We start from the raw sequence: 15638 nt of genomic DNA, 5'->3' as shown, positions 1-15638 counted from the left end.
CTGATACAATGAATTCAGATAATTTTAGTGAGAGTCACATATCGATACAATGAATTCAGCCAATTTTTGAAAGTCACATATTGACACAATGAATTCTGACGATTTTAGTGAGTGTCATATATAAAATGAATTCTGACAATTTTAGAGTCACATATCGACACAATGAATTCACAGTTTGTGTGAGTGTCACATATTGATACAACGAATTCTGACGAGTTTAGTGTCGCATATCGACAGTGAATTCTGACAATTTTAGTGAGTGTCACATATTGATACAATGAATTCAGTGAATACAATGAATCACATGAGTCTGACACCAGCGAAGTGCGCGAGAATCTATTTTCATTGTAAATCGAAAAGTTAGACTACGCAAGTTAGACCACCAACTCTCTTTGCAAAAAAAAAAAAATTTTCTAAAGATGTTGAAACAATTTTTTTTTTTTTTTAGTTTTTTTTTTTTTTTCCTTAATATAGGCCATTCCTTCAATGCATGATAAGCACCTTCCATATTTTCCTCTATTGCATAGAGCAGAAGCTAAGAGACAGAGAGACCTCGTTGCGTTTGTCTATATATATATATATATATAATATATATATATATATATATATATATATATATATATATATATATATATATATATATATATATATATATATATATATATATATCCATCAACAGGAAATTTTGCTCAGCAAGCAATAGAATCAAAGGAGTTAGACAGCGTACCAGACCTTTACTTGTATATCCATTTGGGAATCTTTTAACAGTGTTCAGGGTTTTCAAAAGACAGTTTGGATTAGATCATGATATCTTAGTTTTCTTGGTAATTTTTTTAACATACTGCTGGGGCCAATTAAAGAGAGAGAGAGAGAGAGAGAGAGAGAGAGAGAGAGAGAGAGAGAGAGAGAGAGATACTTGTATACATTTGGGAATCTTCAATCTTCAGGGTTAAATTACCATATCCAGTTTTCCTGGTAATTTTTTTTTATGTGCTGGAGGGCCAATTAAAATGGATTTTGACAGAGAGAGAGAGAGAGAGAGAGAGAGAGAGAGAGAGAAAAAAAAACAGTGTTCAGGGTTCAAAAGGATGGCTTAGATTAATACACAATATCCGTATTCTTAGTAATTTTGTTTTTTATATTGCTAGAGGCCAATTAGAATCCTAAATGAAAGTCGAGTTATTAATTAATCATAACTTATAATAATAATCTTGGGTCCATTGACTTCTGCCAATAACCGCTTAGACCAAAGAAACCTGCAAATTAGTTGTATTCAATTTTTTCCTCAGATATTTTTATTTACAGATTATTTACAGCGTTGATCCTAAAAACAGTTGTTTTTATTTTTTTAATGTCGTTAAACCCATGCGTGGCTTTTTTTTTTTAGAGTGTGCAGGAAAAAGACACCTACGATTAAGTTGACTTCATATATAGTACTGTATCCATCCATCTCCGTTACACTACAAGTTATCTACGTCGTTAAGCCTAGATATATATTATTATTATTATTATTAATTATTATTATTATTATTATTATCATTATTATTATTATTATTATTAGAATACTTGCACTGATAGTATAGCTATTAGCTTAATGTCATAGAAAAACAAGACCACTGTAGCAAAGCGTGATATTTCTTGAAAAAGTTCTGTAATAAAAAAAAAGTTACACAATACGTAACAAAAGTACTCGTGAATATTTCCGCGAGAGCAAATGGTCACCTTCACGAAATACCTCAAAAAATAAAGATACAAGGACTCCTAGTTATTTTCTGAGCTTGTCAGATGCTGAAAGAAGATTTAAATTCGACACCAAATTACTATTTCATTTTATATATTTTATTAAAAAGGACACATTGCTAAGAAAAACAAGAATGAAACGTGTTTGTTCCTTGCCACAGGCGTGCTATGATTGCTCCGGTGTGGTGACGTCTCAGTAAAGCGATTCAGAGATTCTGTCGTTACTTTTCGGCCTTCTGAAGTTAATAAACCTACGTAGGCCTCTAGGCGTTTTCCTCTTAGCCTCGTAGGCCTTACTTCTGAGCCTTGGGTGTTGCTTTTGAGTGTTACTTTTGGGTGTTACTTTTGAGTGATACTTTTGGGTGTTACTTTGTTCGTTTCTCATTCGCTACTTTCAACCCCCTTTTGGCAACAAATTTTCAAGGACTGGTCCTCCTTCAAGATTCAGTCGTTATCTAAATTACAAAAAGCACCATTTTTTTTTTCGCTCATCCGAAGCCAGTGAAACGAAAGACCATCAGATGCCAAGCGATTTCCCCGTGAGATAGTTTTCACCACATCCTGTAAATCACTTTTCAAGAAATGATTGAACGATAACTCAGATAAAGTAGAAATGAACTAATATGAATCCACACCTGAAGAAAGAATTTCATCAACGTGGCAGTGCTCTGATGATTTTTTTTTTCGACGATGACAGGAAAATGTATTGATAAATCGCCTGTGCTTTTATAGCTCGTGTATCTTCATTGCTGGGATAAGCTGACGACAAGGGAAGTAATATAATTGATATTCACTTGGTACGGCAAAAAAAAAAAAAGTATACTTTTCGTAATGAAATCAAGGTACGTCAGTATCTAGATCAAAATGATATCTAGGCTGAAAATTTACGAAAACTTTCGATTGCTCTCGAAGTTTATCAGTAGCAAACAATCGCCAAAGGTTAAAACGAAATTGAATGACGAACAAAGAATCAGAAGAAAATAAAATCCTGTTTTAAAAAAAAAAAAAAAAAAATGAATAAATAAAATATTGAGAAATGAATTTATCCCGGTGCTTTAATTGAAAATCAATAAATTCTCGAATAGCAGAACGTAATATTGCCATGGTTTAAGACGTCATTTTTGTATGTATAATCAGTAAATGATAAGTTCATACTTGCCGTCAATAAACGAACTTTTTCAGTGCTGAAGTGTCAGTCCTTTTATTTTGCGAAATATCTTTTGTCACGAAAGGAATCCACGCACACTGACATACAAACCTACAAATCTCCTAAGATGAAATCGCTTCTTATTCGGCTACAAAAAAATCATGCTGACATTTATTTTCAAGTAAACTACGTAGATGCAAAATCACTTTTTTTTTTTTAATATTCTATCGACATGAATAATTCCACCATGATTCCATGTGATTCGACTACAAGGACACAAAGGAAGTCCGCCATTTTCGAGCTAATTCGTAAATGGCAGAAAAATGAAAACATAAAATAATAAAATAATTAACAGTTAATTGTTTTTGCACAGGAACAAACCAAGCTACTTACTGCCGACCAGTGAGTGTGTATTAAAATTCGCTAAACCCAACTTAGACGAATTAATAATAATAAAAATGAAGAAATCTTTCGCAATACACCCTCTCCAATATCAAATCAAACCAAAGAAGAAGGAGAAGAAGAAGAAGAAGAACGTCTAAAAATAATAATGATAATAAAAGACATCATGTATATAAAAAAGAAATTCTTGTGTCTCAATTGTTTTCCAGAACTTGACTGCTGGATAAAAAAAGTCTACACTAAGCAGGTTTTTGGGGAAGAATGACTAATTCCTCTATACCACTTCGGCGTTTAAACTCTTTTATTAAACTCTTCCCCCGCGTGGGATTGAATTCCTTCCTTCCTCCGTCGAGCCCAGTCGACTCGGAAAGAGAAAGAACCCATTTCTGTACCCAATTCTGTCTCTCACGCTTGTTTTCCACTTTCGTCTCTCTCCATTTCTTCTATTTTTCCATTTCTTTCATTCTTTTTACCTCCTCTTCTGTCAGTTTCTGGTTCTCACGCTTGTTTTCCACTTGTGTGTGTCTCTCTCTCATTTCTTCTTTATTCCCTTTCTTTCATTCTTTTTACCTCCTCTTCCGTCATTCTTCCGATTACGACCAGTTGAAGTAGTCTCTCTGGCAAGCTCTTGCCGACCCACACCAAGTGGTCTCCTCCAAGACGGGGCAGACCTTCCCACCTCGTCGGGCGTGTTTCACAATGGTCCGGGTACGGGTCTGTTCGCCAATGCCACAGGTGATGCTACAGGGGGACCACTCGGACCATTCGGAGACGCGGCAGTCGCGGGGAGGACCTGGGAGCACGGGGGAAGAGAGAGAGTGATACGGCTGTTTTCAGCAAGATTCTAGATTTAAAAATTGACGACGTGAAGATGGTGAAAAGAAGTGCAGACATTGGTAAAAGATAAACTAATATTAAAAGAGACAAAGATGCCTAAGCAAAATTCAAGACACGATAGTAAAAAGAAGTTGCAGAGATTGGTAAAAAAATAAATGAATCAGTAAAAGTGACACTGCTTGTCTAAGCAATATTTAAGACATGAAGATAGTAAAATGAAGTTGCAGGGACTGGTGAAAAAATAAATGAATAAATAACAGTGACATTGCTGTCTATTCAAGATTTAAAGGGAGTGAAAAGGAGCTGCAGTGACTGATAAAAATCAAAATAAGTTTCTAAGTGCTTGAAGGAGGAACCATTGTAACGGGACTGCAGGAGTAACAAAACTATATGTAAACTCCCAACATTATGATAGTGGAGAGAAGCTGGAGTGACTGTGGAAAAAAAGTCTTATTCGCAAGTGAATGGCAACATGTACTTCGAAAAGATAAGTAACTCAGCATGTTGAATACATTGGAAAAAAAAGAGTGAACAAAAAGACTAGGGATGATGATTACAAAAGTAGAAAAATAACTGCTTTATTAGACTAAACCTCATGAGATTTTGAGGTTCATTGACAATAAACAACAATTAAATATGTAGGTCACATGCAGCTGAAATTGATAAAATTCTCTCTCTCTCTCTCTCTCTCTCTCTCTCTCTCTCTCTCTCTCTCTCAAGCACACACTCGCACTCACGCACTCTGACGCTTGAAATCAATCTCTCTCTCTCTCTCACACAAACAAACACACATATACGAACATTGAGATCATTGCATGCATAGTGATGTTAATGAGTCTCTCTCTCTCTCTCTCTCTCTCTCTCTCTCTCTCTCTCTCTCTCTCTCTCTCTCTCTCACTCTCTACACATGAACGTTGAGATTACAGCATACGATGGTAGAAATGAATCTCTCTCTCTCTCTCTCTCTCTCTCTCTCTCTCTCTCTCTCTCTCTCTCTCTCTCCTCTCTCTCTCGCAACACTTACGAATCTTCTTGAGTCCCTTCCTGCGCCTCCTCCTCTCCTTCTTCTTCTGCTTCTGCTTCCTCTTGGCCCTCCGCTCCATCTGGATGTTCTTGACGATGTCGTCGATGACCGCCATGGCACTCGAGGAACTCAGCCGGTTCCGGGATCCGTAGGGTGAGGAAGGGCCGCGGTTGGACACGCCGCCTCCCTCAGGAGCACCGCCCCTGTGGCTGGGACCGCTCCCGCCGCCTTCGGCGTCCTCCAGGGCGGTCTCTTCGTCCTCGTCAGTTTCGTCGTCGTCTTCGTCTACGGAGTTGCTCATGGCTGATCCCTGTGGGGTAAAGGGGAGGGTTGGTTGTTTAGGAGATAGGCCTATGAGAGAGGGTGCATTCGGTAGGCTTAGTAGAGAGGGGTGAATTTGGGGTCATGTTAAAAATGACTTGTTTGCGTTAATAACATATTACCCCCGTAGGGGATTCCGCAGGGGGTAGTGTTTTCAGTGCAACTCACGCAGTTGCACTGCAGCGTCCCTTCTTCGGCCCTTAGCTGCAACCCCTTTCATTCCTTTTACTCTAAAAGCATTCATATTCTCTTCCTTCCAACTCAATTTCCTCGACCCTCTCCTATCAATTGTTTCAGAATGCAACTAGCAATCAATCAGTTTTACTCTCAATTCGCTGAATGACCTCATCAGAGGAACCAGCTCATGGCCTTTGGCCTAAATTCCGTATTACATTACGGGCTCTTGCTCTTCAGCTGCCCTACGTAAGGTCTATTGTATTGTTTCAACATCGGCCTATTAACTCACCCACTTGATTATTTACTTCATTAAGAAGCCTTTGGAACAAGATAATCTAAACGACTTATGAGAAAAACACAAATATGAATGTTACAAATTGGGGAACAAATTTATTCATGTATAATGATTAAAACTACAATATTCACGATAACAGATCAGTAGCGAATTTTGAAACTGGAAAATAACACAGATTGGCGAACAAATATATTTGTTCTCCAGTTTGTGTTATTTTCCAGTTTCAAAGTTCGATACTGATCAGTTATCATCGTGAATATCGTAGTTTTGAAAAGAGCAAATTGCATTTTTCCACCTACTTTCTGGGATGCCCTCGGAGGCGGGGTATTCGGACGCGGAATGGCGTTTTCCAGCGAGTTATGGATTCCAGGCTCCGTAACTGTCCACTCCGGAGTCGTGGTTTCGCCGGAGGGCAGCCGGTGGGAGCGGTGGCGGTGGTGGGCGTGTTGTGGGTCCTCGGTTGTAGGAAGCGGAGTCGTGGTGGTTGTGGTTGTAGTGGGGCTTGCGGTCGTGCTGGAAGCGACTACGCCCTTGGGCGTGAAGTTCCTTCCGGAAGTGATGTAGGAGACGCGGTTCTATTGGGGTCAAATGGGAAACAGGTGTTGGAAGTTATTATTCATCATAATTATTTATTTTATTATGAAATATCGATTATGGCGTTTTCTTATAACGAATTATTATTTTTTTTAAAGCTCTTGATACTATATTCGTCCTAATTAGGCTATTCATAGTATTTTTTATGGTAAAATACCCATTATAATAGTGTCCTTAAAACGAAGTATTGAAATATCGTCTTAATTAAGCTATCCATAGTAAATATTTTTTGTTAAAATATCCATTATAATTATTTTCTTAGAACGAAGTGTTAATTTTGTTTTGGAAAGTACTTAATACTATATTGTCTTAGAGTATTCATGATGGATATTTTTTTATTAAAATATTGATTATAATTATTTTCCTTAAACGTAGTTTTAATTTTTCAGGGAGAGGCTTTTACTGCTGTATATTCTATGAGACTATTTATAATAAATATTTTTCATTAAAATATTAATTATAATTGTTTTCTTAAAACGAAGTATTAATTGTTTTTGGAAAGACTATCCTTAATTATTTTTACTATAAAATATTAATTTTAATTATTTTCTGAAAACGAAGTACTAATAATTGTTTTTGGAACAGCTTAATACTATATTGTCTTATAATAATTATTTTTACTATAAAATATCCATTACAATGTTTTCTTAAAACGAAGTGTTAATTGTTTTTGGAAAGCGCCTAATACTATATTGTCCTAATTAGACCATTTATAAAAAATATTTTGTATTAAAATATCCATTATAATGTGTTCTTAAAACGGTGTATTAAAAATTTTTTAAAGCGATTATTATATCGTCTTAATTAGCTTATTCGAAGTATTATTAATTTTTTTTGGAAACGCTTAATATTAGATTGTCTTAATTAGACTATTCGATATAAATATCCATTATTGTTTTCTTAAAACGAAGTATTACATTTTGGGGGGGGAGGAAAGCGCTTAGTACACTATTGTCTTAATTAGACTTCCGAATAAGTATTTTTTAATTGAAATATTCATTATAATTGCTTCCTTAAATTGAAATATTACTTTTTTGGAACGCGCGTAATAATATATTGTCTTAATTAGGTTATCCATATTGATATTTTTTTTTTTATAAAATATCAGTTATAATTGTTTTCTTAAAACGAAGTATTAATTGTTTTTGGTAAGCGCTTGCTTAGAAATGAAATGATCCTGAATTAATATTTGCAGCGTTTCATATCTTTCCTTTTACTTTATTATTATTATTATTATTATTATTATTTTTTTTTGGAAAACACAAACGACGTCCAATGTACTGAAAGTGTAACTACGGAAGGGAAAAAGTAATTTCATATGCCATGGACTCTGTTGCAAGATTTTGACACACAGCACATCCGTCAACTTCAAAATCACATCAAATGCATGCAGGGATTGCATATTGCATATACAGAGACATGCACGGCTGCAGGTTCACTGCTCTGATAGACGGACAAGTACATCGTGTTAGTCAGTTGAAAAGATAGAAAAAAAAAAAAAAGGGCAGAATAGCCTTATTTAATTTCGAATTTTTGTTTGTAGGTGTTGACAGCCAGGTAAATCAAACTGCGAGAATGCGGTTATCAATTTTGCGATTTTTTTCTAAATCTGGTTCCAATTCTTCAACCTTTATGGTCTCCCCCTCCCCCTTCCCCTCCCCTCCCAGCCTTTTATCAAGGAATAAATTTAGAAAACTAATAAACTATATGTATGTATGTGTATATATATATATATATATATATATATGTATATGTATATATATATATATGTATATATGTATAAAATATATATACAGTATATATATATATATATATATATATATATATATATATATATATATATATATATACGAGTATATATATATCAATATCAGGACCAGTGATCTATTCTGTCTAATACGTCATGCAACGTCAACCATCATTAACTATGTCATTCTCATAAAAATATGAACGTTTTCAGCATGATATCTTTTGGGGGCGTTTTAGACACCATCTCAGCGAGGGTTGACAAGAATTCATTCTCCCTAAAACTAACCACAAAAACACAAAATGTGAAAAGGTACAAATAAAGAGATGAAGCAAACGAATGACTAAGAATAAAGGGGTAAACGTAAAGCGATAAAGCAAACGAATGACTAAGAATAAAGGGTAAATGTCATTGGTAAAGCTTCAGTACAGCCAGATCTGAAATGGAAGTAGTCTAGGCTAAGCATCCGATGCTACTTTTGCATGACATCATCACACAGAGGTCTCACTACAGGAAGAAACAGCTGGATCAACAACAACATTTCGATGAGGAGATGAAACGAGATTTGACACGCAGGCGATGAACAACAGTCAATTATCTACCAATTGTCGTCTGATGAGGATCGTTTCAGGGAACAGAGAATGAAACCTTCATGAGACTTTGTAGTACCTCGTTGCAAAATGCTTCCTTTTGGACCAAACTTTCTTGGGTACCATAATTTCTTTGCACACACACACACACACACACACACACACACACACACACACACACACACATATATATATGTATATATATATATACACATATATATATATATATATATATATATATATATATATATACATATATATATATATAATATATATATATGTATATATACAGTATATATATATATATTATTTAGGAGTGCGGTTGCTAGCCCCACGCTCATTTCCTTCACGGCTCCAGCAGATGTTGGTACCCATTTAAAAATGGGGAGACCATTGAATACAGATGCTAAACACTTACACAGAATTAGGAGAATCACGTCGAAAAAACACAATCAGCATTATAGTAATAGCATTTTTTTTAGTAAAATCAAAGTAATGCTCTTTCCTTATTACACAAGAAAAAACGAAATAAATTCCTAATTTTATCTGGTCCTTCTCACATCCAGTGCATACAAAAAGCCTCATTTGTTTAAACAAGTGTCGCATATTTTTTTCATTTAATTTTTCAGTGGGAATAATTCAGTACATTCTAAAGAAGAGTATTTTTGATACTCTAGTGTTCTCTGCTGTGCGAGATATTATCAAATAGTAGTTTATATTTAATTATGGTAATGTTTTATTTTTCCTTGAAATGCACTGGGCAAAATTCTGTATATAGGATTTTGTTTTGTACGTTTAAGATTGGCGCCTTCGTTGATATTGTATTTCAGCGAAAAATTTGCCCCTAGAATGGTTCCCGATTTTGATATGACGATTAACCATTATATCTTTCATATCCTAGGAGCATATTAACGATTACATCTATCATATTTTAGTAGAAATTTAATTATTATATTTTTCATATCTTAGTAGCAAATTAAGGATTATATCCTCCATATCCCAGGAACAAATTGACGATTATATCTTTCATATCCTTGGAGCAAATTAAGGATTATATCTTTCATATCCTAGGAGTAAATTAAGGATTATATCTTTCATATCCTAGGAGCAAATTAAGGATTATATCTTTCATACCCTAGGAGCAAATTAAGGATTATATCTTTCATATCCTGGGATTAAATTAAGGCTTATATCTTTCATATCCTATGAGCAAATTAAGGATTATATCTTTCATATCCTAAGAGCAAATTAAAGATTATATCTTTCATATCCTGGGAGTAAATAAACGATCATATCCTTCATATCCTTGAAGCAAATTATGGATCATATCTTTCATATGATTGGAGCAAATTAATGATTATATCTTTCATATCCTGGCAAATTGACGATTATATCTTTCATATCCCAGGAGCAAATTAAGGATTATACCTTTCATATTTTAGTAAAAAATTAAGCATTATATCTTTCATGTGCTAGGCGCAAATTAACGATTATATCTTTCCAATTTTAGCAGAAAATTAAGTATCATGTCTTTCTTATCCCATGAGCAAATTAGCGATTATACCTTTCATGTCCCAGGAGCAAATTAAAGATTATATCTTCCATATCTTAGTAGAAAATTAATAATATCTTTCGTATCCTAGGAACATACCACTACATCCTAGAACTCGACTCGAAGAAACTTGCAACAGACTTTGGGGTCAAGTCTGAGGGGAAATGGTTCACTATGCGTCCGCTAAGAAATCAACAATGTGAGTATTTTCGTAAAGAGAAAATTTAATTTCATTTATACCTGACAAATTTTGAACATTTCTGTGAAGACGTTGTTTGTGAAGCTTATGTAATGAACCTATATTAAGGATTTCAAGTTTCATATTTTATTGCTACAGTACGAAAGTGAGTTGAAAAATATAGTTTATAGTTATACTATAGTACACCGCACCATTTGTCGAAAAATATTTGCATATTAGTAATAGGTATTTTAAGTGTAATACAATTTTTAAGTGTAACACAATTGATAATAGTTTTTTTTTGGATAAATTTTGTAAAATTTTGTAAAATATGGAAATCCGACTGGTAGACGGGAAAACAAATAAAATTTGTCAGCTACTGTTCCATTGAAATGAGAAGAATTGATAGCTATATGTCATGGCGTCTGTGTTTATTCTTAACGGTATGTGAAGCGTAGCCATGTATATTCAAGCTAGAAGGCAATTGATGATAAAACGGATAACAGTGGAAAGCAAGGAGTATAGAGGATATATGGTGTGAACGGTAAGTTTGTTCAGAACGAACAAGAATTTGTTTTCTGAAAGTGAAACTTGTGAGAGATTAAGTAAGAAATGAGTGATTTTTTTTAGTGTAAGTTAAAATTATGTATATCTGATGTAAAAATAAATGCGGGAGCTAATGTACAAGGTATGAGTTGAGGTTGTGAAATGTAATTTCGTAGATTACTTAGTTTATATGAATGACTGTAAGGAGAAGTTGATGAGAAATGTGAAAGAATAGGACAGAGAGACCTGAATAATAATTCTAGTAAGAGTAAAGTTATAAAGGTATATATATATATATATATATATATATATATATATATATATATATATATATATATATATATATATATATGTATATATATATATATATATATATATATATATATATATATATATATATATATATATATATATATTCTATATGTGTGTATATATATGTATATATATGTATATGTATATGTATATATATATATATATTAGAACTCCCTTGGAGTGTTTTGGGAGTCTTGGGTAAGGTCAGATGGGTGAATCGTGGAGTTTGTAAGGAACTCTGCAAAATTTGTATAACATTGTTATAAAGTATATCAAGAGTAAGAATGAATAATGATAATGAAAAGCATAAATATGAAAGGTAGGTTGAAACTCTTGAAACGACATAAAACGTGGTTATGTGTTCTGGTTTTATAAAGATCATGTAGAGGATAGACTCACAAAAGAAAAATTTAAGATTTAGAAAACTTGTTATGAAGAAAAAATGGAGACTTAGAACGTAAGCATGGAAGCATATTTCAACAAAACGTCCTTGGTATTGAGAAAGCATGAACGTGCTAGTAGACGTGAATGGAAAAGTTTATGTCAGGTAGGTAAACCCGGAGCTCGTGAAACTTCAATATAAACAGTTCAAGTAGAAGCAAAGATAACGAATTATCTTATACATTCAGTGGGTAGATGTGGCTATAGTTCCTTCTTTTGTTTCTCCCTTAAGACAATTTCTTTCAAAGGAAATAGAATTTTGCTGTTAAGAGATAACTATTACAAAACGACAAGAATTACAGCACTCGGGGATTAGCCAGAAAGCATTCTCTCTAACACAAGGAATTAATGACTTTTAGACAAAAGGAGAGATGTTAATTGTATACATATACATACACATCACACACAAACTATGTATGTGTATAGATATACAATGACATGTATGTATGCACGTGTCAGATATACAGTATACATATAATATATAAATATAGTATATATATATATATATATATATATATATATATATATAATTTATATATATAATATATATATATATATATATATATATATATATATATATAATATATATATATATATATATATATATAATATATATATATATATAAATATACAGTATAATATACTGTATATGTTTGTATATATATATGTATAATAAATGTGGGTAAAATGTATATATATATACACACATATATATATATATATATATATATATATATATATATATATATATACACATACATACATACTGTACATACATACATACATACAATCAATAATACCGAACACAGCACTCAACACAAAACACGACAAAATCTCCATCTAACAAAAGGCATTTCTCTAAAGGACTCCACCAGCTACAAGGAAAATATGACTGACACACGTCGTTCACCTGAGGTCGTCTAAAGTCTTACCTTTTCCCTGTCGTTGAGCGGTTTCTCGTCCACCTCCCCAGATTTGGGTGGTTTTTGTTCATTATACCACACATTCTGGCGAGAAGAGCAAAAACTCCACCTCAGACTCACACAGGCCTATTTTGTATTTTTCATGTGAGGAAAATCAGCGCTGGCAAAATCTACAGTCTGCATTAGTTTGTGTGGTTGTGTGTGTGTGTATGTGTATGTGACTTTTTTGACTGTTGCTACTGTGAGGCTGTCAAATGTCAACCTTTTTTATTTGGGGTTTGTGAAGAAGGTACACTCAGGGTTGCCAATAGAGATTTAATTGCTAAATACAACAAGCTTATAATATATTTTTATGAATATTTTCACAACAGCGACCCTCTTAATCTTCAGAAACTGTCACGGGTAATAAATACTGTCTGTGGTCAAGAACAAAAATATAATGTAACATCATAAATATAAAATAACTTACACACGGAATTCGGGGAATAACTGTCACTGACTTTCACAAAACAAAAAAATTATTTAGAAAATAAAAGAGTAAAGGAATTTTGTTCAGCAAAACCTGTCTGTTCTAATTCAGGGGGCACAGCTGAGAAATGGAGATAAATGTGGCTCTAGAAATTTAAGCCCACAGGCCTGAGCCAGGTAATTTCATTACTGACCCCATACCTGACTTTTTAGGCCTTACTCAAAGGTGGGGTGTGCTAACCCAAAGGTAGGATGTGCTTACCTGTGCCCAGGTAGGTTACAAACTACAGAATTTGGTCATACTCTGATTTCCTTTGTAATACTTTCCAATTAATACGGTGGAAAAGAGACTGGGATATTCCAGCAAGTTTATTACTTGCAAAATTGGCCAAAAAAATCTGCGTACGCGAGCACTACACGTGCAAGCAAATAATACTAGTTTAATTTGGTTGTTAAGAGCATTTCTTGCCTATGGAAAAGCCATATTAAATAGCCAATGGTCGTAAAATTGCTTCGTTATTCAGTTATTACAACCCAACGTTGAAATGTTATGTCCAGAAAAGAAAATAGTCATAAGATTATTACTAAAACTTGAAAGATGATTTAGTTAATCAAAATAAACTTATGATGGATTTGAGTTGCATTTTGAGCCACATCATGGGAAAATTCATGATAGAGTTAAGATGATTGCGTAAGAAAAAAAGTCATGCGAAATTGAATCGAGTTGCATTGCCCTCTGTGAAACAGAACCATAACTGATTTTCGTAGCTTGCTTTGGTTTAATTTAGAAGAAGACTTAGTGGGCTGGTTATTCAGCTGCGTAATTTAGAATACACTTGCGCGAGTTAATAACTGATTCCTTATAGAGTCGTGACAGACATGCACGTACTTGTTCCTGGTATTAACCTGGCATGTATCCGACTACGCGTCACCTACAAGGTGTTAGTACTCAAGCTGGCGGAAGCTCAATGGGACGCCGTGTTTAGCCCTAGCCCCTCGGGGATCAGAGATATCGTTTATTAATATATAAAAATATATAGAAATGGGTGTATATAATACCTTGATCTCCGAGGGGCGAGTACTAAACACGGCGTCCCATTGAGCTTCCGCCATGTTTAGTAGTAACACCTCGGAGGTGACACGTAGGTGGGTGCATACCGGTTTAATACCCTTGGTACTTAGACAAGTCTTAATTGAACTGCCCTCAGAGTCATGATGGTTTTAAAATAATTACTTTGTTATTCATCAACAAAGTCATGATGCACTTCAGAGCCAGGTAGCTACTGTAAAGAAACTTAAAACTTTTGGATGGATCATATTGTTTTTAAATTCATTACATGGTTATCCATAGCCAAATTCATGATGAACTTCAGAGACAGGTAGCTTCTGTTCAGAAACACGCTGAATTTGAATGGATGAAATAGCTGTGCTTGAGAAAGAGAAATGACGGATTTTAAAAGGGTAACTTCTTAACCATTTACTCAGCCATTCTTAGGACCAAGAGTTTGTCAAAACTTACGTGGTCGAAGTAGTGTTTGTAGGCTATGTCCTCCAGGTTAACGAGGTCGTAGGGAGCCTTGATAGAGTTGTCGAAATCTTCGCTCAGTTTGTATTCCTTCATCTGTTTTTGGCCAAAGACAAAAAGAACATTTGTAGTTATTTGGACGAGAAAGTTGCGACTGTATAGAGTTTGGGAAGGAAACAATAATAATACGTTCAGTTATTTGGAAGAAAAAGTTGCAATTTTACAGTATGTTAACGAAACAAAAATGACATTTGTAGTTATTTGGACGGAAAAGTTCCAAATGTATAGAGGATGTGAACGAAACAAAAATAATACGTTAAAGTTATTTGGACGAAAAAGTTGCAAATATATAGAATATGTGAACGAAACCAAAATGACGTTTAGTTATTCGGACGAAAAAGTTGCAACTTTATAGAGTATGATAACGAAACAAAAATGACATTTGTGGTTATTTGGACGAAAAAGTTGCAATTATATACAGTATATCAGCGAAACAAAAATTATATTTTTAGGCATTTGGACGAAAATCCTGCAACTTGGCAAAGTATGCGAACGAAATACTAAATTTTTTTAGGTCTTGAGCACTCTAGGTTGCTCAGGTTACTTTAGGGATTTATATCAGTGAAATATTTAAAATTATTTTTGGACCATATGCACTATAGAATATCTTTTAAAAATTATATTTATTTTGTTGTCAATCAGATATTTCGAATTTCCGATTCTATATCAGATACTACAGATTAATCTAGCTGAAAAATTGTACATTTTCATTAGTAGTGAAATTTAACATTTTATTGTGTACATGAAAACATTCACTTA

At 33.8% G+C, this 15638-nt stretch overlaps 1 protein-coding gene and 1 long non-coding RNA gene across 3 annotated transcripts in view; one reads left to right on the top strand and one right to left on the bottom strand.

Annotated features, from left to right (window-relative positions):
- Positions 1-3458: 3458 nt before the first annotated feature.
- LOC136833401 (spondin-1-like) overlaps positions 3459-15638 on the bottom strand; it is a 280634-nt gene continuing 268454 nt past the window's right edge. The window contains exons 6-10 of one of the 2 annotated variants that reach the window (XM_067095504.1): positions 14814-14915; positions 12836-12910; positions 6243-6518; positions 5151-5460; positions 3459-4082 (exon numbers count right to left, since the gene is read on the bottom strand). In XM_067095504.1, the coding sequence (XP_066951605.1) occupies positions 3883-4082; positions 5151-5460; positions 6243-6518; positions 12836-12910; positions 14814-14915 (963 nt within the window). In that variant the 3' untranslated portion in view covers positions 3459-3882. The remainder of the gene's footprint in view (positions 4083-5150; positions 5461-6242; positions 6519-12835; positions 12911-14813; positions 14916-15638) is intronic. The other variant, XM_067095505.1, reaches the window with a different exon arrangement.
- The window catches only part of LOC136833402 (uncharacterized), a 132177-nt gene continuing 127053 nt past the window's right edge, over positions 10515-15638 (top strand). Inside the window, exon 1 of the long non-coding RNA XR_010851458.1 lies at positions 10515-10625. This is a non-coding gene — a long non-coding RNA (uncharacterized lncRNA). The remainder of the gene's footprint in view (positions 10626-15638) is intronic.

The sequence above is a fragment of the Macrobrachium rosenbergii genome, chromosome 51, assembly GCF_040412425.1.
Source record: "Macrobrachium rosenbergii isolate ZJJX-2024 chromosome 51, ASM4041242v1, whole genome shotgun sequence".
Taxonomy (NCBI): domain Eukaryota; kingdom Metazoa; phylum Arthropoda; class Malacostraca; order Decapoda; family Palaemonidae; genus Macrobrachium; species Macrobrachium rosenbergii.
This window is presented reverse-complemented; position numbering and strand designations above follow the sequence as displayed.